Source organism: Carassius gibelio, chromosome B13 (genome assembly GCF_023724105.1).
Source record: "Carassius gibelio isolate Cgi1373 ecotype wild population from Czech Republic chromosome B13, carGib1.2-hapl.c, whole genome shotgun sequence".
NCBI lineage: Eukaryota > Metazoa > Chordata > Actinopteri > Cypriniformes > Cyprinidae > Carassius > Carassius gibelio.
In genome coordinates this window covers 19,518,237-19,545,234 of record NC_068408.1, presented here as the reverse complement: position 1 = coordinate 19,545,234, position 26,998 = coordinate 19,518,237, and the positions used below count along the sequence as shown (strand labels likewise).

The window sequence follows — 26,998 nt, the reverse complement described above, 5'->3', positions numbered from 1 at the left end:
TAAAACTCATAAAACGTGAACATTCTCTTTTGCTATACATACATACATACATATATACATACATACATATATATATATATATATATATATATATATATATATATATATATATATATATATATATATATGCATAAATCTTGTTCATGTTTTATGAGATTTATTACATTCGATATATTTAAATATCATTAATATCTACATGGATATGTAACAATAATATATACAATTATCGTGTTAACTGTAGTGTTAAATCAAAAGGTATTAATATCCTTTAAGAATATGAACTCTAAACTCCTGAAATACAAAAACTACACACGCCATGTGAAATCCCGCTCTCTCATTGGACAAACCACCCGTCAATCAAAATTTGTGCGATAATGGAGCGCGTGCTCTGCTCACACAGGTAGAAGATACAAACAAACCAGGAAGTGTCTACTACGCCAACGTATTTCGTGTTATTTATACGTTTTTAACATGTCAAATGAAATCCGATATTGTGACAGGTGCTCGTACCTCTTTCTCAAGTTCTCGTTAATCGTATATGCAACAATTTTCTGGGTAAGTGTGATTTGTTTTTATTATACGTTATAATAAAGCGGTGTTGGAAGTCTATGAGGCTAAGTCAAGCAAATGTACTTCAAGCGCGGTTTAAAATGTCGGAAAGAACAGAGAGAAAACAAATTATATTACAAGTCTGCTAGCAGTAACGTTTGAGTTTGTTTATATATATTTAATTGTGTTATTATGTCACGTATTACCTGTCCCAGTGCTCTTGACCCCACCCTCGAGTAATGCTGCTGTACCCTGAGATCATGGGTTTCTTACTGAATGATCAATCTCATAAAACACACGGTTTGATGACGTTGCAAATGTTTATACATTGATTTATAATAAATATCTGACCTCGCTGTAGAAATTATTAAGCCAAGATTTTATTTGTATAGCTATACTAATTAAAAAAACTTTAAATAGCAACAACTTTCTTGGTAAATGTAAGTGTTAATTTGTATAAAAAAGCAAATAAATAATATTTACATTTAAACGAAGCAGATAGAAACTGAAACAGACTGGTTAGTGGTTGTTTTGCTTCTGTTTTTGATTGCATGATAATCAGATGATCAAAATAATACTGTGTGTGGTCATACTGTGCAAAGCCATGCCTTTAAAAAGAAATCGACTCATCATTTATATTTAATTTGCACATAGGCTAATCATTATTACTTAGCTCAAGATTGAATATGTGTTAAGAATTTACCATACTAGAACTTTTCCTATTTTTATGAACCATTTGTTTCTTCTTTTGTCTTTATTATGAATTTTGTTTGCTATATGTAAGCTATATGTAGTTTGATTTACCCTAAAATAGAGTTTTAGGATAAATCATCTGGGTGTGCTTTTTACATTGACTATAATATCAAACTATCCTTTCAAATGTCACTAATATGTACACTTTATGTACTAATATTGATTGCTAATATATACTTTATCTCACGGTCTAATATTGTACTTTACTTTAAGTCCTTAATAAATATTCAAGTGCTTTTAAATCAAAACATTATCAAGCATGTATTTCCATATTGTAGCTTTCAAGTTAACTTATACTCTTATTTACTGTTGTCAGCCTGTGACTTTACCAAAAATAAACTAGAGAGTCACTTGGGGTTATATAAGTTTTAAATTCTTTTGACAGTTCAAACTCAGATCTGATTAAATAGAAATCCAGATTATAATTACTATGCAGTGTTTGTTTTATTGTCCATTTGTTTCTATTCTCCACATTTGATTGTCTTTATTCACTAGACAATAGAGTTTCCTATTGTTTGAATTATTTTGCATCATCTTTGCATAAACTCTGATAATATTCTTTTGCATACTTTTCACAGTTGTTCCATTAACATATTCTTTATAATGTTTTATATGCAAGTAATGCATTTCATAGAAGTGTTATTCAAGTTTGAGGGCACTGTCATGGCAAAGGGACTGTGACATTGTGTAGTTATCTGTATTCCCATGATATTGACATTTGAAAAAGATTATTGTGATTAAAAGGCTGGTGTCAAAGCTACTCTATATGACAGCAGAGGTTTGAAATGCTATGGGCTGCACCTTTGTGTTTCTCTCCCTGTTGAACCCATCACACTGACAGCGTAAACAATGGGACCCATAGGACCCCATTTCAGACCATTATGCCAGCAGCTGAGGCTCTTGGTGGCCCACTGGCACCAGTATTACAGTGCTGGCTGACCCAGCGCACGCTTTGTGCTGCTTTCATCATGGGTTTCACAAGAGACCTGGTGCACGTGCCTCACGCAGGGCTGCAAGGGTAAATTATTATGTGCGGATGGCTATTCTGTTCACGAAGGCAAGGCAAGGGAGTACACCATCTCTGTTGATTAATATGCACTCATATTGATTGGTAAAAGGCATTCTGATGTGAACTGTGTGCAAATTGCTTGACTTGTGATAACTTCATACATTGGCTTAATGGCAGTTCTGAATGTTTAGAAATAGTTTTGAATTGTATATATTTACAGATTTACGTGCTAGAGGTTTTGTAGATTACTATCCAGAGGCTTTTTGTTTTCTTATAGCTTCAAGCAATATGTTTTGACATAAAGATGCATGTAAAAAAAATGATTATAAATTATAAGCAACCAGATTGAGCCAGCTCCAGCCTGAGAGAATATCTGATGAAATTGGGTGGTGGTGGCCTCGGACTCCATCAACCTTCATGCCTTCAGTCTTTATAGTCTGCCAAAGGTCATAACTCTGGTTGACACTTTCCAACCAATTTCCCAGGTGGCGTTCGTGACCTTATTGAGGGATCTAAACATAAAGGCATTTCTTTCAATAACTCAAGGATTTAGTGTTGCCGTTTAAGTTATAACTAATAAATAAATAAAAAAATTCAGCTTTGCCATCACAGGAATAAATTACATTTTAAAATATATTAAAAAAAGTCAAATTATATTAATATTTCACAATATTACGGTTTTTATTTTTGATCAAATTAATGCAGCCTTGGTGTGCATAAAAGACTTAAAAAAATAAAAATAAAACATGTATAGGTAGTCAGAATTAATATTTTAATGTTTAAATGTAAATTTCATGTTTCAAGTTAATTTTAGTTTTGGACAGGACTAAAAGTGGTCCGAGTGGGTGAGTTGTTTACTGTGTAATTATTCATTTCCACCAGTTTGACCTGTTTACATTCCTCACATTCACTGTACACTTTAGCTGCTTCCTTCTGAAACTTGATCCGTTGATGTCATCGTTGAACAGAACAGAATAATTTTAGAAAAATGTGTAATTTACACACTATTTGAGTTTATACTATTTACTTTATTTTATCTATTCACTGCCAATTATTGTTCATCTGAATGCTGTTGATAAGACATCCAATCTGTACATACCGGTGATGACTCCATTTATTTGTGGGAAAAGATTACAAGTTATCTGTACAGACTACATGCTGGTGTGATGCTGAATGAGAAAGGAATGCATTAGCACAACAAATGTGTTGTAAAGTCCATATGTATATATACACACACACACACACACACACACACATGCACAGTGAGTTAACAGGCGTGGAGTGGTTTTACTGCAATTACTAGGGCAGCATTATGATGGTTATTATTTGATTATGCCATTAAGCCATGTCACTGGAGCTCAGTGTTGTTTCTCAGGGTTACAGAAGTGCATATGCAATGTCAGTTTTGCACAACTTCGTCTGAATATGCTTTTCCCAGATTTACTTTCTGCTACTTTTTATTGTGGCACAGAAATGGTTTGGGGTTCACACCACCTGCTTTAATTCTACAATTAGACAATCACAGTAGACTCGAGTATGATAATCATGCAGAATATTTCCAAATGGAAATCACACTTGGTGCATTGGGGAGCCATTAAGATTCAAAGTTGGAATCCATTAACCCAGGGGGTCACAGTTTAACATAGTTTTACTTTGCTATTTTTTAATCATAATACCTTTTAAATACCTTTAAAAACATACTGAAGAATATACTTCAGATTCAGTATCGGTAATGTCATTTTTTGTGGTTTTTGTGGCACTGAATGTGACTAAATGTACACTTTTGTGTTGTTTTTAACCCATGCAACTTTTTCAAGCTAAAATAGTGATGTTCTTTTCGTCTGTAATGTAATGTAATTTTGCATGAAACCCAAATGGTCTGATTTGTTTCAGCTCATAGGCGGCTTTATATTGGCCATTGGCATTTATGCGGAGGTGGAGAGGCAACAGTACAAAACTCTGGAAGGAGTATTCCTGGCTCCTGCCATTATCCTCATTGTGCTCGGTGTGATCATGTTCATCGTCTCCTTCATCGGTGTTCTGGCATCTCTCAGAGACAACTTGTGCCTTCTCAAAGTGGTAAGTTTTCATTTTTCCATGAAAATGTCCTCTTCAGCACACCGCTTATGTCAACCTTATTGATTTCTTGTACACAGCACAGCACATATCAAATTAAAAACCTGTCATTATTTATTCACCCTTTCATGTTGTTTCAAACCTGTATCACGTGTGTTACACAGTGCAAAATGTATAGAGTTTTCGTCCATATATTGAAAATCAAAACCTAGTGTTATGTTCCCCACTGATTGTCATTATATGGAGAAAAGAAAACCGTTTTTCTAAATTCTTTTGTGTTCCACAAAAAAATAATGTGGGTCAATAGTAGAAAGTGGAAAACATTCTTGCTTAAATCACATATACAAAAAAATAGCCAAATAAACCACACTATACTGGTTTATGAGTCATTATGGATGAGTCCTTTATCAGTTTGAATAAAGGAATCATTTGAATAACACTTTCTGGCTACACATTCACAAGGTGTCCAACATCAAATCACCTGGTGTAGAATTAACATGAACTTTGCAGGCGTTTACTGATATACCAGTCAAACCCAATATGAAAATTACCGCTCTCATTTGCCTAAAGATCACATGGTGACAGCAGGATTATCAGCTTATTAAATTCTTAAAGCAGTTATTATACACAGGGCTTGATTCATGTTATGAGCTTATTGTATTCCATAGTCCATATGCCTTGTGAAAATGTCACTGTGTGCTGTACACACATGCATAGACAGACTCACTGCCCATGTAGGGCAGAAACAGGCTTGCAACTGTTGTGTTTCATTTGTATCTGAGTAATATGCATCTGTCTTTGTTTCATTTGAGATTCTGTGTTTACTGTTGCTTTGCAGTTTCTTTACATGCTGGCTCTCTGTCTCATTTTGGAGCTTGTCAGTGGGATTCTTGCTTTGATCTTTAGGAGACAGGTACAGACAATTTTATCTTATTTCTAGTTTCATTTATGATGTTCTTGACAAATCTCTTCCTTTATATAATACGTTTTTTCGATGTCCATTTTCAAGTGGCAGACTGTAACATGGCACACAAAAAGAAATGTATACATTTAGAATTCAATATTACAGTATTTTGTAGTCATTAGCCATGCAATGTCACAATTGTTGGAAGTTTTTTTTTGTTATTTATTTCATTGGGCAAATGGGATCCATGCTGAAAAAGATAATTATGAGTACTGTTACATGGTTGCTGGGGCCTGACTGTTTTGTGATTTAGTTGAGGTCGTATTTCAGCATCTGTTGGATGTGGAAATTTTTTTGGCTTCTTGGCACTTCAGCAATCATTAACAAAATAATTTTGATGCCAGAGCATAATTACCATCATTGTGAACATAATTTTTAAGAAACGAAATGTACCAGTCCTCAGATATTACAGTTATATTTAGTTTATTTCTAACTAAAAAAGACTTGTTACATTTTGTTGCAAAAACAACATGTTCCTGTTATAACACTGACCTTCTTTGTCAATCAGACAGAGGACCTTCTCAACAAAAACATCCGCAAAGGCATGGTCAATTACTATGATGACCTTGATTTCAAAAACATCATGGATTTTGTTCAGAAAAAGGTAAGATATTTATCATGAACACATGAAAGGTACAGATGTAATATGCTGACTTGTTAAGATTGCATTAAAGGGATCTTTAAATTTGATCTGTCAACAGCATTTCACATAATGAATTTATGAAGCTCCAGAACTCTCTGCATGTACTCACTCTGCCAGTAGCAAACCCATTCTGTATAATATTGATTAAACTTTTACCTATATTTGTTTTATTTGTTTACGAAAATAAAAGAAGCTAGGGTCCTGTGAATATATATATATATAATTTTTTTTTTCTTCAATTTTGTTTTCAAGGTTTTAATTTTTCATCCTTAAAATGCATGTCTAATCATTTGAATTTAATAATGTAATAATTTATAAAACAAAAGTGTCATGAAATCTTAAATTCTTTTAAATTTTTCTAGATTTTGATTTAATACAAATGTATGATTTAATAAAAATTTATATTTTAATCTAATATTATATTTTTTATTTAATATTACATTTAGAAATGTATATATTTTTATATTTAAATATATAACAAAAAATATTAATTTAATACATGTTTTAATCTTTTAATCTCAAGATTGTATATGAAAATAGAACAGTCCTTTTAACAAAAAGAAAACCTATTTCCAAACTATCAAGTGTGTGTGTGTGTGTGTGTGTGTGTGTGTGTGTACATATATATATATATATATATATATATATATATATTATAATTTCGACTTCTTTTCCAAGTTCAATGAAATTCTGCTCTATAAATTCTGTTTTAATGACTTGATAATACAATTTAGTCTGTGTTTTCCACATCACGAAAATCATAAATCCCTTATAATCATGTAACTTAGTTGTTATGCCAATTCAAGTGTACTTTTTTATGACCATTAAAGAACTCCTTGAGTGCCTTCAGAAGTAACACATTGAAAGCAACCATTAGAAATTTCTTTGTATACATTTCTTTTATAGGACGAGTCCATTTAAATAGCACTGCTTGTACTGCAGTTTAAAATGTTATGGACCCAGCAGACACATCTACATCATTTCAATGGAAACACTCTAAATGAGCCCAGTGGCTCTCATGTGCATTCAGGTGCATGAGGATGACTCTGTGCCAGTCCATCAGCTGCACAACCTCACTCTGAGCATCTGCATGTACCTGTGAAATGTGCGTAATTACACCGAGCTGTTTCAGCAGTGCTCAGTTATATACAGAAATATTACAGCAATTTCAGTTTATCAACAAGCTATTTTTGACTTGACTTAAGAAATTAATTAGAGCGGCACCTCTAAGAACAAGTCATTTTCAAGTAATCATACCTCATTCTGTGATTGTTGAAAGAAAAAGGTTTCGCAGTTTCTGTTTGGTCCATTGTTCACAAAAAGGGATTATTTTTTATATTTCTGTTTAAACCACATTCAGTGCCTGTCACAGCAGTCTTTTTTATTGTGGTTTGAATGTTTATTTTATTTTAATTTTCCTGTCAAACAGTATCCCAAAAAGTTCAACATGACTTCTGATAGAGGAAAGATGTGTTCAATCTAGCAAGTCTACATCACAATATTAAAATCTAAAAAGATTTAGAGAGAAATAAACCTGATGTCCATTTTGCTCCCCCTTAGTACATCACAAATTTTGGCTAAAAGTTAAAAGTCATTCTGTTTTTCTATTCGGTTTAAGTCATCTCTGACATAGTTTCTACTGTGTTCACACAAAAAAATAATTCCAAATGAGTCAGTTTTGTTCAGTGAAGTGGATTTTTACAGATATCCCATTCGCAGTAGTGTAGAAAGCAGTGAACAATGCACAAGACCCTGTGAATCTGAACCTAGTTAGTGCTTTCTGTTTTCTGTCTGGCTGCTGTGTCCAGTGGTCCTGTCTTTATTTCTTTTCTGACCAACATCCCACGCTGCATTAGTTTCTATTAGCCATCCACCATAGGATAATCATAAAAAATTATGCTCTGTTTTCTTTAAGCTGGTTGTCGTAGAATTCTTGTACATCAGTATGAGATGTTTCTTATGAAAGAATCAAGCAGTTGATTAAGTAATTACCTCTAATGTTATACAGTGCCATTTAAATGAGCAGTGTTGCTGGAATATGAATTGTGCCATTCACTGAGGGAAGACACAAGCCTTATATTTATTCATGCTTGTCCTCTGAAAGTTTGGGCTCAATAAATGAATACAGAGCAGCTCGGATTATTCAATTCACCTCTCGTGTTTCATGCCCTGTCAACATAGGTGCAATTTAGCAGAACACTAGAAAATGCAGCTCCATTCAAATGTCCAACCATTTGCACATTACCCAAATGTTGTTTTTAAAAATGCAATGTACAAATATTCTTCTAGTAGTCTTGTACATGATCCATTCGCCAGTGCCAGATAAGAAAACAACCAACTTTTCAGAATAATATTGGCCTTCATCTGAAACTGTGCTGATATTTCAATCTACGAGTGATTTTCACTGCTTTGATTCTTGTTTTTCCAGTTCAAATGCTGTGGGGGAACCGACTTCAAAGACTGGGAGGTGAACATGTATCATAACTGCTCTGCTCCTGGTCCTCTAGCGTGTGCGGTGCCTTACACCTGCTGTCTGAGCAAGGTTTGTCTAAGACCCACACACATGCTCACACTGCTCATCATGTTATGTTTGCTGTTAACACAACTCTTACAACAAGACCCTAGTGAAAAATAAATACTATTGCGTATTTGAAATTCATTTGATGCTAAATATACTACATTGAAAATGTACTTAATATAAATACCCTGTAATTGTACTTTTAGTATACTAAACTGGTATACTTGAAATCTGCTAAATTAGAACAACTAATTTTGCACTTAATGCACTTTAATTGTGCAGAAGTAGTGCTGAAGTCCAACTAAAGATATAATAAAGTATATCTGATTGTGCTAAAGTGGACTATTTGCAAGTACACTTCATGGAACACTTGACATATCTTGCATTTGTCTCGAGCAATATGTCAGTAAGTATGTCAATAGTTTTGAGCTATATTTAAATGTATTTATTTTAATAAGGGGAGTCACTTTTATATGACTCCAGTTTGTCATAAAACTTATGCACAATAGCATTTCCATTGGAGTCAGTAAGGGTTTATTGTAGCCAATAAGAGTTTTTGTTTGTTTGTTTGTTTCTAAAGAAATGAATGCTTTAATTCAAAAGCAAAAACACATTAAACTGATCAACAATGACATTCTTACATTTGTTGCAAACGATTTTATATAAAAGCTGTTGTTTTGGACTTTGTGTTAATCAAATAACCCTTAAAAATGTAACCAGTTTCCACAAAAATATTAAACGGCACAGATGTTTTCAGCGTGAGCAAATTCAAATCAGCATATTAGAATGATTTCTGAAGGATCACGTGCCACTGAAAACTTGAGTAATGGCTGCTGGAAATTCAGCTTTGCCATCACAGGAATAAATTACACTTTAAAATATGTTAAAAACAACAGGAGAAAAAAGCAGCTGTTTTAAATTTTAATATTATTTAGCAATATTACAGGCACATCTTAAAAAAGAAAAAAATAAATCTGGTGTGTTAGATCAAATAGTCCGGTTAACGCAGAAGGTTTGCTCATGTTACTGCAGAGTCCTCTTATCTCCAGGATGTTTTGCAAATGTTTCATAAATAAATATTGCTGTATATCTGTAAACTTTGGCATAGTCGTTGCTGTCGGCTGTCAAATAACCTTTATAAATAAACCTTTTTTTAAAGAAATATAAACATAGCATTTTTAAGTGTAGTTTAAGTGTTGGCACTATAATTAAGTATTTGCTTTCATTTAAATTCTAAATTTAGATGAGCCCTGGTTCACTTGATGGGTAACAAAAGCATTTATTTCTTTTGTGAGTCTTTCAAGAGGGGTTACTGGTTGCTTACTTGAAAGAAGATCTAAAGGGAAAAATGTGGACAGATGGAAAGAATAAAAAAAATGAATGGTCATTTTATGTTTCTCAGCATTTCTCTTTTTTTTTTTTTGTCCCATTTAAGCTCTACTCCTATCTGCTTTCAGTTTCACAAATAACTGGCACATTCCAAATTTTACAGGTTCAAAAACAATGGCCCTACATCCAGTGAACTGGGAAAGAACTTTGTCCACACATCATACTTTTGAAATGATGCATGAAGTGTTTTTTCTGCTCAGGTTTTCCAGTTTTTATAATACCCACTTGCTTTGCCTTACTTTTGTTCATTTATGGAAAACGTTGAGCTCGTAATGATCCTGCGTTATCTGGATCATTCCTGTGTTGTGTACATTTGAAATCTATAACTGCTGGAAGTGAATAGTCTTGTTATATTTTAAGAAGTATGTCTATAAATGGGTACCAGACTTTCGAAAATATGCTCTGATGAAGCATTGATTGATAGCGTGATGATTTACACAATGGCAATAGCATGAACAAGCTGTATAACAGAATGGAAATAAAGAGCCAGAGCTAGCCACTGCCCAGTGAGGGGCTGAGAGTTTGTTTACATGAGTATCAATTTAAGCTGAAATATTTATAGAAATATTTCCTAGTGGAAGGGACCTGGCTTTTGTTGTCATAGTTCACCTAAAAATGTTGAGAATTCTGTCATAATTTAGTCATCCTCGTGTCATTTTAAACCTCTGTGACCTGTTCACAGGACATAAGTCAAGTCTGAAAGATATTGGTACACCATGTGCTGATAAAGAAAGAAGCTATTTTTGTTATTTTCTTGTGCATGTATTTTCTTGTCATTCACAACCCAAGCCAGAACATTCATAACAAGACCCAACTTAAAATTACATGTACCTGAATATTAAAATAGCCCATTTTTGGAGTTGCATTGGACAGTTAAAAAATGGGTCCTCTAAAGTGCCAGAGGTGAAAAGAGTACAAAAATATTCTATTCAAGTAAAAGTAGCATTACATTAATGACATTTTTAAGTAAAAGTATTCTAAAAAGTAAAAGTCTAAAAATCTACTCGAGTAAAAGTAAAAAGTAGCTATTTTAAAATTTAGTAAAAATGACTTATTGTATATTAACAGTGGGAGGGAGGCAAAAATGGGATAGGTCAAGGCTGTCAAACTCAGTTCCTGGAGGGCCACAGTCCTGCACAGTTTAGATACTGTATAGCCCTAATCAAACACATCTGATCCAGTTTTTATAATTATTTAGGCTTATTTGAAAACTACACTCTGAGTGGAACTAAACTCTGCTGGGCTGTGGCACCCCTGGAATAGGCATATAAATCTCAAACCAGATGTTTTTAATTAAAGGACTCTGTTATTTAGAATAAGACATTTGGGCCGTTACTAGTCAAAACAAATTGGTATCAACACAATTCAGGAAACATAGAAGCTGCATCTGAAGTGGCATTTAGATTACACACCCACTGTTTAATGCAGGATATCAATGCATTTAACCTGCTGTAACAAATGAAGAAATAATGTTTTGATATATAAGACATAAAATGTTGAATACTAATTTAAAATTATAATGTAAAATAATGATTACATTAGAAAGTTTTGTCTGAAATCAAATATCAGAATGTAATCTGAGGGCATTATCTTAAGGGGGGGGGGGGGGGGGTGAAATGCTCGTTTTCACTCAATATCCTGTTAATCTTGAGTACCTATAGAGTAGTACTGCATCCTTCATAACTCCAAAAAGTCTTTAGTTTTATTATATTCATAAGAGAAAGATAGTCTGTACCGATTTTTCCCGGAAAAACACTGGAGGCGTGGCGTGTGGGCGGAGCTAAAGAATCACGAGAGCCAGTAGGCTTTTGCGCTGATAGCGTTTGGAAGCTGTGACATTACGTGAGGACAAAACCAACCAAAACAAACCATTGCTAACAGTCAGATTCAGTGTATATTTATGATCCAGAAGCTGAAATTTAACAAGAGCAGCAGCAACAACAGCGGCTCTATGTGGTATGTACTGAAACTGTAAATATTTGCTTAGCGGTTTTGGAAAATGATTAAGTTCCAGTTTGTCTTTTTTTTTTTTTTTTTTTTTTTTTAAGCTGTACATGTGGAAAGTGCAGTTTGATGACAACATCGCATGTTGTTTACTTGATGTGCTTACGCGCCGAGATATTTGAAGCAGTTTTAATCGTGCAGTTTGATGACAACATCGCATGTTGTTTACTTGATGTGCTTACACGCCGATAGCTAAGTTAATAACACAGAGATATTTGAAGCCATTTTACTCGCCGCATGCGGTTCCAACACACGATCGTGACCCTTTTTAGTTGGGACTGCATTATCCTTAAGAAATAAACCATGTGCAAATCCGTCGTCAAACTGGGCCTTGTTTGTAAAACAAGCATCTTCGAAATGCAGGGAACAAACACAAATACTTGCACAACTCCGTTGATGCTCTGTAAAAATAAACTCCATCCACTGGTCCCTTAATGCTGTTTCTCTTTTGGTAATCTGTGCAGGGTTGTCTTGCCCTGGCAACCAAAAACACACTCCTTTTGTGACATTTCGCGACGCTCTCGCTCTGATCAGTGAATGTCTGTTGTGCTCTCAGTGCTCTGCTATACGGGAGCGCGCGCTCTTCCGGCAGAAATGCCCTTATAAGGAAATTCCACTCCATCTAACGTCACACAGAGCCATACTCGAAAAAAACTTTCCGAAACTTTCATTTCAATTGCATTTCACCCCCCCTTTAAATTAAATTATCTTTAATCCCACCCTGTTAAACCTGATGAGATCAGTTTGTTCATTTGTTGTTTCTTTGCTTCAGATTACCAGATATTAAGTCTTATATCATTTAACCAGCTCAGTGTATGAAGAAATACATTGTAGAATATTTTGGCAGATGCATCTTCCAAAAACAAAAATCCCAGTGCAACATGCAAATATATTGACATTTGATTCTCATCTTTGATTTGATTCTGCTACTTGTTTTTTTTTTTTTTTTTTTAAGTGATAAAGTAAATTATCCTAAGGTATGGTGCCTACAAGGTTTTGATATCACAGTCATCTTGACTGAATTTCCTCAAGGTGCCTTATTTGCAACAATGTCTGCTTATCATCTTAAATACACACTGCAGAAAATGCAATAAACAAAGAATTTCATATTGCTGAAATGTTAAGGCTTTGTGAGTTCCCAACATGCATTATAGCATGAATAAATAATGCAGATACTGTTATAGGGTTATTGTTTTTCTGTTTGCTGGGTTCATTTAAACTTTTTTGTTGTTGTTTTGTCATTATTGTTAGTTGTTTGTTGTGCAGTGATTTAAAGAGCTCCTCTTTTTTTATATTTGTTGTCTGCCATCGTTCTTGAGGTGTATCAAGTATTGAGGCCTAGAGTATGTTTGACCAGTTAAATCTATATCCTGGATATCTTAGTCTTGTAGGATGCTTAACAAACAAAGCCAATGTTGTCCATTTATGGTTTTTATAACATTTCATTATGTTCTCAATACCATCTTTATAATTTTACTGAGATAAACTGATAAAAGAATAAATCCATGTTTCGTCATTCGCAAATAAACGTACAAATTATAATGTGGTGACTTTTTTTTAAAGTTTTTTTTTTAATTATTATTCATGAAACAGTAAAATAATAAATTGACTCAGCAACAGTTATTGTTGTTTCAGATGTTGTGACAAGAATATCTTTATTAGCAAAATAAGACAATCACTGCAGACAAGTCTCACTGCATGAACAAATAAATTCAGGTTGGCTGAACACAGTATTGTTACTGTCAGGAAGATTGACTGTTTTGTGTTGTGCTCCCCATGACCTAGTTTTCCCTCGTGTTTTAAATGCCCATATTTGGTTTCCTTCCTGTTCCTATTGTGTTTCACTGAGACTGTGTGTCTCGTCATCCCCTTGTTTAGTTGAGTACTTAAAAGGTTAGTTCACCCAAAAATCAAAATAATGTCATTAATAACTTACCCTCATGTCGTTCCAAACCTGTAAGACCTCAGTTTATCTTAGGAACACAGTTTAAGATATTTTAGATTTAGTCCGAGAGCTCTCAGTCCCTCCATTGAAACTGTGTGTACGGTATACTGTCCATGTCCAGAAAGGTAAGAAAAACATCATCAAAGTAGTCCATGTGACATCAGAGGGTCGGTTAGAATTTTTTGAAGCATCGAAAATACATTTTGGTCCAAAAATAGCAAAAACTACGACTTATTTCAGCATTGTCTTCTCTTCCGTGTCTGTTGTGAGAGAGTTCAAAACAAAGCAGATTGTCATATCCGGTTCGTGAACAAATCATTCGATGTAATCTGATCTTTTTGAACCATTTCACCAAATCCAACTGAATCGTTTTAAACGGTTCGCGTCTCCAATACGCATTATTCCACAAATGACTTAAACTGTTACATTTTTTTATGTGGCTGACACTTTTCAGTTTAAGTCAGTCAGTTTAAATACACATATTCTTCTTTTATCCTTGAAGTCACAAAAGCTGTTTATACTATATCTGTGTCTATCAAAGCTTCTTCGTTTATCTTTTTTTCCTTGTTACCCATATTGCCACAGTTCAGAATCAATCAACAAAACAATAATTTCGGTTCAGACGCTCTGTGTGTCGGTCTGCTTCACGCTGAATCACACATGCACAGTATCATCAGCTCCTCGGTTCACGAATTGGACGCATCTGACAGAAATGGTTCTTGTGAACTAGTCAATCTTTTGTTCGTTATCTGGGTCGGCTCGGTGTTCATCTTCAGTTCTCTCTTCACAGCAGTTCAGTCAGTGTACTGTTTGAGTACATGAATTACTCCGGGATATTGGATTGTTTGAACTTAGAGGGAGTGTCAGCCACATTAAAAAAGTTAATATCTTAAGTCATTTGTGAATTAATGTGTAATGGAGACGCGAACCGTTTAAAACGATTCAGTTCGATTTGGTGAACTGGTTCAAAAAGATCCGGTTACATCGCGAACCGGATATCACAAACTGCTTTGTTTTGAACTCTCTCACAACAGACACGGAAGAGAAGACAATGCTGAATAAAGTCGTAGTTTTTGCTATTTTTGGACCAAAATGTATTTTCGATTCTTCAAAATATTCTAACGGACCCTCTGATGTCACATGGACTACTTTGATGATGTTTTTCTTACCTTTCTGGACATGGACAGTATACCGTACACACAGCTTCAATGGAGGGACTGAGAGCTCTCGGACTAAATCTTAAATATCTTAAACTTTGTTCTGAAGATGAACAGACGTCTCACGGGTTTCGAACAACATAAGGGTAAGTTATTAATGACATGATTTTGCTATTTGGGTGAACTACTCCTTTATGCTCTGTTCTGTTCTGTTTGCTTTGTCCAATGTCTAACATCTATCCCCATTGCTACGTGTGTGTTCCTTGGATTATTTATTTATATTTTCTTCTAGGCTTGATTGTGTTTATAGGGTGCAGTTCTACAGTGGGACTGACATGTGCCACGTGCCTGTTTGTAGTTACTGGCCAATATATAATTCTCCACTGTAAACCTACATGTCGTTTTTCTATGGGAGATTTTTAAAGGGGGGGTGAAATGCTCGTTTACACTCAATATCCTGTTAATCTTGAGTACCTATAGAGTAGTACTGCGTCCTTCATAACTCCAAAAAGTCTTTAGTTTTATTATATTCATAAGAGAAAGATAGTCTGTACCGATTTTTCCCGGAAAAACACGACCAGCTGGAGGCGTGACGTGTGGGCGGAGCTAAAGAATCACGAGCGCCAGTAGGCTTTTGCGTTGAGAGCGTTTGGAAGCTGTGACATTACCATGAGGGAAAAACCATCATCCAAAACAAACCATGGCTTACAGTCAGATTCAGCCGTTTATTTATGATCCAGAATAAGATCCCGAGGCTGAAACTGAACAAGAGCAGCAGCAGCAACGACTCGCTCCGAGCGGGGCTCGAACCCGGGTCTCTGGCATGGGATGGGACGCACTAACAAGGAGGCAGAGATATTTTAAGAATTTTTACTCAATGCATGCGGTTCCAACACAGGATCGTGAACCTTTTTCGTTGGGATTGCATCATCCTTAAGAAATAAACGATACGCAAATCCGTCATCAAACTGGGCCTTGTTTGTAAAACAAGCATTTTCGAAATGCAGGGAACAAACAAAAACACTTGCACAACTCTGTTGATGCTCTGTAAAAATAAACTCCATCCACTGGTCCCTTAATGCTGTTTCTCTTTTGGTAATCTGTGCAGGGTTGTCTTGCCCTGGCAACCAAAAACACACTCCTTTTGTGACATTTCGCGACGCTCTTGCTCTGATCAGTGAATGTCTGTTGTGCTCTCAGTGCTCTGCTATATGGGAGCGCGCGCTCTTCCGGCAGAAATGCCCTTATAAGGAAATTCCACTCCATCTAACGTCACACAGAGCCATACTTGAAAAAAACTTTCCGAAACTTGTGACAAACCGGAAGAGTTTTTTTTGGAACAAAAATACTCCTTCAAACGTACAACTTAATTTTTGAAACTTTGTCCATGTTTAGCATGGGAATCCAACTCTTTAACAGAGTAAAAAACTCAGTATGCATGAAATAGTATTTCACCCCCCCTTTAATGACCTCCAGCAACTTCTAGGAGAAGAGTTTGGCCCCAATACATCTGACGACTTTGTTTCTCTAAATTCCCTCAGAATTGACTGATGAGCAACTTTTACACAAGTCAAATACAATGTTTTCTTTGAAGCCTCTTTAAAACCATGCATCTCCGGAGTCCTAAAAGAGAGGACTGATTCCTCTTGTGGTTCTTCTTCCACCAAAACGTTAAGGTCAGGAAAAAACTCCCCCTTTATTTCTTTCTCTTTCTTGTTTAAATTCTCTTCTCTTAATTTTTGATGATGAGTAGAAGAAAAATTTTTTAATAAAAAATCTTGTTTCCTGTCAGATTACACATTTCTGCAAGGCTTTTCCACTCATCATAATGTTTTAAGTCCATTATCTTTGTCCATCCAGCTCTTGCCATTACTTTTTTGAAAGGCTTCATGAATTAAGCACCTTTACTTGCTTAATGAGATTATTAAAATGAGGCTCGTTGTTTATCCAGGACTCAGAAAAAGGCTGGTCTCTCTTCACTTGAAAAACTTAAGTCCATGTTCTCAGCATAGTTTTATAAAAAGCAGATGTTTATTTTAAGTCCATTTCTATTAAATTAATTAAAAACAAATGTAAATCATATTTAAAAATGTCACCTTTGTCTAACAGGGTTTTAGTGGTATCAGTCCAGCACCTTTTTGAGTACAGCAACTTTTTTGCTTCCTCCTAAAGAATAACTGTGGCAGCACCTTTAGTCCCTAAATTAACTCCTAAACATTTCAACCCCTCTTGACTCCACTTAGCACCTCCTGGGAGTTCTGGTGGATTTCCATTTACAGTACCTATTGTCCACAATAAAAACCTTCACACTTTCCCCAATTCACTCTTACAGTTGATGCATTTTCATACATTTTTTATGTTTTTTTTTAAACAGTCACATCTATCTCATCTTTAATAAAAATTGTAACATCAGTATATGCAACAATCTTAATAGGTTTTTCAATAGAAACCCCTTGTAATGTTTTCCTTCACTTACAAAGAAGGGGTTCAATGGCCAGTGAATACAACATCCCTGAGAACGGCATCCTTGTCTAATTCCCCTCAACACTCTTCAACATTGCAGATTCATCATTATACAACAGTTTAATCCATGAAATGAAACTCTGACCAGCCCCAAAAGCTTCAAGCCGTTTTAAACAAAAATGCTTTTTCTTGATAAATTGCAAAAATGCAATTTTATTAGCTCTCTTACAAGAAACAGATTGTCCATTATTGTTCTGTTAGGTATACAATATGTTTGATCTTCATTGAACATACATTCTAAAAAGGTTTCGATCCAAAGGTATTTTGCCTACATTTTATAGTCGGTGTATAAAACAGCCACAGGTCTCCAATTTTTCTACAAACTAAGATCCCCTTTTTTAGGTATCAAAGATAAAACTGCTATTTTACAAATAGTAAGTAATTCAAGTTGTTAATAAAAAAAACAACGACAACAAAATCATATAAATCATCTTTCAGAAGGTTCCAAAATAGCTTATAAAAGTCAGAAGTCCATCTATACCAGGTGCTTTTCTGGGTAGAAAGTTTTTGAACAGCATCAGACAGTTCTTTTAACTGGAGGCTATAGATTCAAGCCCTTTACTCTGTTCAGAGACTTTCAGTAAGTCTTTATGTAACTCCTCAATGCAGTCGACCTCACATTGTCCTTCTCCAAATAAATCCATATAGAATTCCAAAGCATTTTTTTCTAATTTCTTTAAGATCTGAAATCACATTCCCATTTATCTTTTAATTGCAACATCATTGTTTTTCTTTTTCTTTCTGCTCTAAATGAAAAAAGAGCAGAAAGCACCCTTTGTTTTTTCATGAAATAATGAGGCTAAAGCTTTTATTTCTTCCAGCTTCCCAACAGTAATAACATCGCCAACACATAACTCTCCTTCAATCTGCTTTATATCTTTTTCTAGTTCAAAAACAGTTTTTTTATCCTACCAATTGTATTATATATATATATATATATATATATATATATATATATATATATATATATATATATATATATATATATATATATATATATAAATCATCTTTGAAAAGCAACTCCTCCACTAACATTTGTACCATGACTCATAAATAAATCACTTTTCCACCACATTTTCCATTCCACTTCATTCTTTACATTACTATTCATCTCCTGTACAAATTTTACATCGATACTCATATTTTCTATGTATTAATTTAAACTTGATCTTTTCCTGTTATTTCTACCACCATTAATGTTAATGAAACCTATTCTAAAGCTTTCCATGAAAGAAGAAGACAAAAAAAGGAAAACTAAAGAGGACAAGATGAAAAGGAACAGATAGTTCACCCCTTGTGATTCCTTCATGAATAAATGAAACAATGAGTTTTCAAGAACTTTTTCTTTTCTCAAGTTTGTTACCATTTTTTTTAACTGAATCTTTTCCTTCTACTTAACTCTTGGTAACTGACAGTCTTTTTTTATCCTGATCACTGAAGCCAAAAACTAAAAAATATTTAACTTTTAATTTTTTATTTAATAATATCTACTTTTCTTACATCAAGGAAATCATTAATCACTTTTACAGTATATAACTGATCTTCACTATAGTTGGAGGGAAGATATGATATTTCAGAAAGACAATCATCATTAGCCATCTCTTCAATTACATCAGTGCTTTCAGAGAGCTGAGACAGAGATATATGATTTGATTCTCAAAATTGTCAATATGATCCGAACTCTCAAAATGTTTTTTTTTTCACATCACTTGTTCCTGCTTCTTCACAATTCATCCTTTTATTTTCTCCATCACAATTAGAAGATTCACTTTGTTCATGAGTACTCAATTTATTATTTGCACTCTGCTCCTAGTCAGTTACATTTTCTAACTTTTTTTTTTTTTTTTTTTTTTTTTTTGTGATTGTTGCGGGCAAAAATCCTTGATTTTGCGGCATGTTGTCTTAAAAAATGCGATGGAATATGCAGGATATTTTTGCAATTTTATGCTATGAAATTGCGTGAACTTGCAAAAACTGCGGTTTGATGAAAAAGAGAAAAAAAGGTGATTCCCCCAACACCTTTTTCTCACTAGGCTACTACCTTAAAGAGTATAATTTCTTATTACTTCCTATGATAAACGGGCATACTAAATCACAGAATCTCTTACTGCAACGTAAATTATTTTACATACTACTAATATAATTACAACTACGTTTTTGGTACTGTTCTGTAACAAAAAAGTGCAATCTTACAACTGTAAAGTTGCATCAACTTCTGAATGAAACTACAACAGTGTTAGTAGCCTAGTGAGAAGGGGGTGTTGGGGGAATCACCTTTTTTTCTCTATTTCAACAAACCGCAGTTTTCGGAAGTTCTCTCAAAATAATTTGGCTCCACTGTCATGTAACAAATCGGGAAACTGCTTTGCGCGTTCTTTTGCGCTTATTTTTGTTGGCAAATAAGAATGATTTGGGCGCTTCAAGTTTCACCGCGGGGTTTGCAGATGATGTTCACGTCAGGTAATTACGTCACTTCATAAGGTTCCCATGGCAATGGGGGAAAATGGCGCTTTATTTGTGTGAAGTAAACGCAACATTTTTCAACTTTCTGCTAATATATATGTGAGTTTTTTGCAATGAAAATACAGGGATTATGAAATCATGCTAGCCCCGCATATTTTGCTTTCTGAAATCGGTAATTTATGCGGCAAAAGAGCGGCGTATTTGAAAAAATGCGACCCTGCATTAATATGCGGCCTTTGGCTGATTATGCATTAAATCAAGCGATCGCATAATTGCGTTTTTCTGGAGGGACTGATTCTCCGCTTCACCAACTACCGCATTTTCACCTTCATTTGTTTTGTTGGTATTTTCTCCTTTTTGTGGTTTTGTGGCATTAAATTTTTTTATGACCAAAATTTACCACTCTCAAAGCATTTCAAATTATTGGTACTCACATAGATTGGTACTCACATAGACCATATATGATTTTTCTTCATGTTTAACCCAAAACGAAATATCTAGCGTCTGTGATTTCTAAAACCATAAACAGCTGCCACCTAAAAGACAACATGTGTTCACCCTTGTTGACTGCGATACCAATGGAGAAACGTTGTTGAATGCTCCACTTACCCAAACAATTCTCACTTTGAAATATTGATCCTTTAGAAAAACCATCCAGGGCCTTGTTCATTTTTGATGCAGATACAGTATTTTCAAATCCTGTTTGTTCTCCAATCGCCACGAACATGTCCTCGACCGGCGTCAGTGACAGATGAGGAAACCATTCCAGTCCTTCGCCACGAGGCCAAAAAACTTCTAACTGGCGACTATTGCTCCTTGATGATATCAATCGAATCTGTAAAGGGTCTACTTTTTTTGTACACAGACATAATAACAACAAAACTTTGTGCACTTATAAAATATATATAACAAACAAAGTGTGCTGTCTGCAGCCTTTGTCTGCGCTGATCTTCATTTACAAACACGTCATTAAAATGAACTGTAACTCAAACTGAATACTCAATGAAGAGACACGATTGAGATATCTATAGAAAGCCTGACATGTCTACTTTTAAACTGAACAAGTGCTGCCAAAAACAATATTCTGTCATAAAGAAATCCATATGAAAATACGCGATGTCTGTTTTTCATGTCTCCCTTCATAATCTTCTAATGTGACCACGCCCCCCCGCTGAACGCTCTATTCAGATTATAATGTTTCACTGAAGCGCGCAGCTTGAATACACCCACTTTTTACAAACTATTATTACTGACTAAATGTATAATCAAGTGAAATATTATGAAGTTTCAATAACAATATCTAATACTATACAATTCAAAAGCTGGATGTAACTGTAACAAATGTAACATACAATGCTGTTCTTTCAATTTATCTCCCCTAAAAAACCTGAAAAAATATTCTCAGCTCTGCTTTTTTTTAAATTTATTTATTTATTTTTAATTAGAAAATAAGATTGTTAAAAGGATTTCTGAAGGTTTGTGTGACTGGAGTAATGATGCAAAAAAATAGTTTGAAAGTAAGCTTTGATTGTTCCTAATAAACTGTTTAACTGCTCCCCCAAGTGAATATTAAATTATTTTGTGGGATAATTAAATATATTCTTAATAAACTACAAACATTAAAATTATATAGATTTATTTTGTTCTCACATTCTTTCTTGTAACACCTCCCTCTCAGTGTCACAGTTGAATGAGAGGCTCATTATGCAGCTCATTATGCAGCTCATTATGCAGGCCTTTGTCTTCTCAGGGGTAAATCCCAATGATATTCATGATAGTTGACGCCTACTCGCTTATGAATTTTACCAACAAAAAGTGTCTTAGAAAATTTTAATCAATATATTGTTTTCTGTGAATGAGTAAACAAGATGATTTTCACATAATTTAGAAAGAAAAATTCTAGGCTACAAGCTCCAGTTCTCAAAAGTCCTGGGAACCAGTGTTCTGTATGTGTTTTATGGCCTTATTCAAGTGTTTTACTTTTTTTTTTTTTTTTTTTTTTTTACTAACCACGAGTAACATTTTTTCTCAAAAACAATCATGTACATACATGGTGTTCACATATTATTATAGCCCAGTTTGTGCTGATTACAGTGAGATTAGACTTCAGTCAATTAGATATAAGAAACTGAAAAAAGCACAAATGTCAGGGCATGACAAAACTTCTCCAGGCCCCAAAAATACCTTTAGACTCCAGAGGGTTAAGCATCTATTTACTTAGAAACATTTATCAATGAACCTACATAGAGCACATTGACTGAAAATTAATTGAACTTTCATTGATAGGATAGAAATCTATAATTTCATTAAATCTCTTCATTTGGGTTTCAAGGACAAACCAGCGTTTTATGAATTAGGAATGACATTAGGATTAGATGACTGAGTGAACTAACCATTTAAAAGTAATCAGAAAGTGCAGAGTTACTCACAGAATGACTTCAGCTTCATACATAAAGCTTAGCAGTCTTATCACCACATCAGTTTGACTAAAACCACTATAACTTAGAATTACAAAACAGGGATCGAAACTAGTGTAATGGAAACCTGTTATGTATAGAGTAGGATAGTCATTTATCAGCAGCAAGTGTAATTTCATACCTATGATACAGCAGGTTGGGAATGTTAAGTGTCTTCCCCATAAGAGGTTTTGCAGTTTTCAGAATCTGTACTTTTACATAACTCACAGCTGAAATCCAGGATAAAGCCATTAGTAACTGTATGCATCTGGTGTTTTACTTTTATAAAAATATTAAGACTGCATTTGCTTGTGTGTTACAGAGTTCTGAAGTTGTTAATACTTTGTGTGGATACAAGGCCCTGGAGAAAGAGGTACTATACATGACCTTATTCTACATCCCTAATCCTACCTAATGCCTAAACCTAACAAATACCTTACTAACTATTAATAAGCAGCAAATTAGGAATTTAATGAGGGAAGAGTCATAGTTAATAGTGAATAAGTGTTCCCTATTCTAAAGTGTTACCAAATAAGCTATGTTAAGCTATGTTAACTTTCTTCATTCATGGAGGTGTGATCAGGGCACTTTCTGTAGAACAAGGCTGTTCTGTGTGCTTAATTAGTACTAATAAATGGTTAATATTCTAGTAATATGCATGCTTATAAGCAACTAGTTAAAGACCCTAAAATAAAGCGTCACCATGCATCATGATATTTGAAAAGTGCTGTGTGTCCTGTATCGAGCCACCTGTAATAAATGCATTCATTTGGAGGGGTCAAAGGTCTGATCATCTGAGAAGAGCAGTGAGAACCACCTTTGAATTTTAACAGGCTGTGAGGATATGCAGAACCTCAGATGAATAATAATCTGCCTTATAACTTCATCCAATTATCTCTCAATATATTTTCAATCAATCACTTTATAACGCTAGTTGTTAATGAGACATAAAGTGATGGCAGTTTTTTTACACTGCAATGTAATAACATTTTTGTTGCCTGACCTTTGCCCGCAGAGGCTAGAAAATATAGATTTGATCTTCACCCGTGGTTGCACTAATGCTGTCTTCATTTGGTTCATGGACAACTATAAAATCATGGCTGGACTTCTACTGGGCATCTTGGTTCCTCAGGTAAGACTTGAGGTTATCAGTAAAGAAGATTCAGACTGTCTGCATAAGACTTTTTAATAATACAAATGATCTACTTTACATAAAACGTACATGCTCTTATAACTTTTAATTAAAGGTCTGTAAGCTTGCCAAGCGCAAAAATAAATGTTTTCTTTAGCTGTAAGAATCTTTCAAAGTGTTTTAGGAGTTTGAAATAATAGCAGTGACCGCAATTACTGTAGTTATAAACGGTTTTCACAAGGGTGGTGCAGATTCGGGGGTGGGGGGTAATGCATTTTTGCATTTAACATCACAGAGTCGATAGTACAACAGCAAAAAAGATTTGATCAAAATTCTGTTTAATTTTCACTTTAGTAGGACATTAGATTTAATTGTTTAAAAGTGCTATATTTAAAGTTTGTAATACATTTAGCTATTACTAAAAACTACTACTACTTCTGCTTATTATTGTTATCATTATTAATACATTTAGATTAAAAGCATTTCTATTAATTAATCTCAATTAGTGTTTACGAAAATCCTATTATTCATATTCATGTATTTACTTCGACAGAACTTTCCCCCCAAAAAAGGCAATCATTTTTCTCCCCAAAAGACCAAGAATTTGATTTATGAAGATATTGTCTTTTCAGTTTTAATCATTATCTGTAATAAAGACTCATAAATTCAGTGTAATTAAGAACCCTTTTTTAAAGTATCCTCTCATTAAGTGTTTTCCACACTGAGGTGGGTGGTGAGAGAGGCATGGTTTGAATGAATTTAAATATTTCTCAAAAGAGCACCATGAGTAGATGGGTTTTCATCAAATTAGCAGTCTAGAAATCCGATTCACTTTCAAAAGCAGCCTCTAATGTGCAGCCGTTTCTGTGGGTCCCCCCACTTTAACTAGTGTTAAAGAGGTGCCTTGATGCACTGAAACACACCACAGTACACTCACAGATGTAGATTATCATAATCACAAAATTTTGAATCCATTTTGTTTTAATTTAAATAATGCTGCAACTTTGATAATAACCCACCAACACAGAAAGCACATGCACACCAAATGTAATTTAACTTAAGTCTTTTTTATAAAGGCTCCAGTGCATTAAGAGGTGCTGGGAACAGGGCTAAGTTTCTATTAGGTCAGACAGTCCCTGTCTGTAGGCTGTTTCGCAGGAAATGAAGCCAGAAGATCTGTGATAAGCACAGGTATTGTTGAGAGAGACTTTAATATAACATTTCCAGCAATGACATTAACATTCACATCATACTGGATTGCAATGTTTCCATCTGATCGTTTTTCAGTCTGATCTGTGTGCATGTGTGCAAATATGTTTATTTGAGTGGGAAAGAGCCACGGGACTTTTTGCAAGAAAATTCTTGAAACTGAGAAGCATTCATAATTAGTTTCATAGTTTTTCCGTAAATGGAGATTCACAGTTGGGGAAAGGCATTAGTCAGTCTGCCCACACTGTGAAACGTACCAGTTGTTTATTAAAAGATTTATATTACTGCACAAATTGTAAAGCTGGAGTATGAAGTGTGCAGATTAAAGAGAAAGTTCACCCAAAGATGTCATTTACTCACCCTTGTGATGTTCTTATGCTGTATGCCCTTCTTTATTTTTCAGACCACAAAAGGAGAAATGTAAAGAAATTTCCCACACGCACTCTACCATTCAATGGCAGTGAATAGCAACCAGTGTCAAGCTTTTAAAAAAAGATGCAGAAAGTATCACAGAATGATGTCGACTCTAGTAAAAGGATGTAAGTTAAAAGTGTGACATGAAATCCAGAAAAAAGTATCATTGTATCTTTCTTTACTGAGTTGAATATCTCCAGACTGGAACCTGATAGTCATGAATGACAGTTGACTGATAGGAACGCGTTTATTTTTTGTGATGAACACAGCAGATATATTTACCGAAGTGAAGAGAGTAGATTGTAGATTTTGTCATGCTTTTTTACCAAATCCTATCATATGCCCCCAGAACATTTGGAGTTTATGACACGTGTCACATGGGATCATTCTGTGATACTTTTGCATCGTATTTGAAGCTTGATGTTGGTCGCCATTAACTGCTATTATATGGACAAGCGTGAATGAGGCATTTTTCTTTGTTTGGCTATTGGGCTAGATTTGATACGCAGACCTGGCCACACCTTATATAAACCTCACCAAACTAGTCTAGTTTGTTCATAAGCATTGAAGTACATGCTATAATTTATATCGAAAATAAAATAACCACTTGAGCCAAAAAGAAGAAGGACTGTTGAAAGATATACATCTGAAAAGGGATTGAAAGTCATTGTATGCAAAATGAATGGAGAATGTTTCAGACCACTGGTAATATGGCCAGGCCAGACCATTTCACCAAATTCTCCCCAAGAGCAAATGCATCAGGAAGTCCCTAAGAACCTCAGGGTGCCTTCAATTGATTTGCAGGCAGCTCTGGCAACAGTTAATGAGAGTGTGCATCAAGCAACCATTAAGAAACAAGCTGCACAAATTGTGCAAAATGGTCATCTGTTGAGGGTTTTGGAAAGGCAAAGTCACAGTCCAGATCTCAATCCAGTTCTTCCACAGAAGACAATTTTGTTGTCCAAAAGTAAAAGTTTTTGTTTTTGTTTGCTTTGTTTTTTTTTTCTTTAGTTTTTTGGTGTGATCTTTACCTGGCTTTATATCACCCGTGTGGAAGATGCCATCGAGGAGTATGGACACTATATGGATGGTCTGCTGGATGGCGGGACCCAGGAGACCAAGAACCAAAGCAAGTGGGCCAAATGCTGTAAATGCATGCCTTTAATTGACTGAGTGCAAACTCCTAAAAAGCCTTAAATTGGAAGCAAAAAGGATTTACAGGTACTATCATGTGCTGTGGGTGAAATGAACAGTTTGTAGCTCTGCAAAACTCAACCATGCTGTTACATTGGTAATATCAGCCACAGACACACTGATGCAAGCCATTTTTATACCGTCAATATTGTTTTCTTGTGTGTGTCAAAATGTACTGATGCTAGGACTGACCTTCTGTCTCCAGACTAAATCAGATCTGAAGCAGTACACTAAAGATGCGTTGTGTTGACCGAGTCTGAATGCCTTTAGATTTAATGTGATTTCAATGACTATATCTTGACCTGACTGTTAAAGCTTGAGTATTGCCCTGAGCACAGTGAGTGTCCTGCTGAATGAATGAATAAATGATGTTTACAGAGCTGTTCTGCTGCTTCAGTGGATCTTCTTATCTGTTCTCTGTCATGCTGCTTGTGTTTGCAGGGAGACTGCGGCACTCTCAATATTGCACTTTAGACATGGTCTGGTATCATCAGTTTGTGGCAGTCTGTGTTTTACTAACTTATTCGTTTTCCTTTATCTCTTTTAAAACCGTAACCAAAAGCAATCAGTTTTTATATTAAGTTCCACAGATTTTGATTA

The 26,998-nt window shown here is 34.7% G+C and overlaps 1 protein-coding gene across 1 annotated transcript; it reads left to right on the top strand.

The window, feature by feature from the left end:
* The first annotated feature begins 381 nt into the window (after positions 1-381).
* LOC127970614 (tetraspanin-15-like) lies at positions 382-26,777 on the top strand. Its single transcript, XM_052573263.1, has 8 exons — positions 382-555; positions 4,205-4,390; positions 5,226-5,300; positions 5,860-5,955; positions 8,423-8,536; positions 22,772-22,822; positions 23,465-23,581; positions 26,216-26,777. Exons 1-8 carry the CDS (start codon positions 472-474, stop codon positions 26,375-26,377), a joined length of 885 nt encoding a protein of 294 aa, XP_052429223.1. The 5' UTR covers positions 382-471; the 3' UTR covers positions 26,378-26,777.
* The last annotated feature ends 221 nt before the right edge of the window (positions 26,778-26,998 follow it).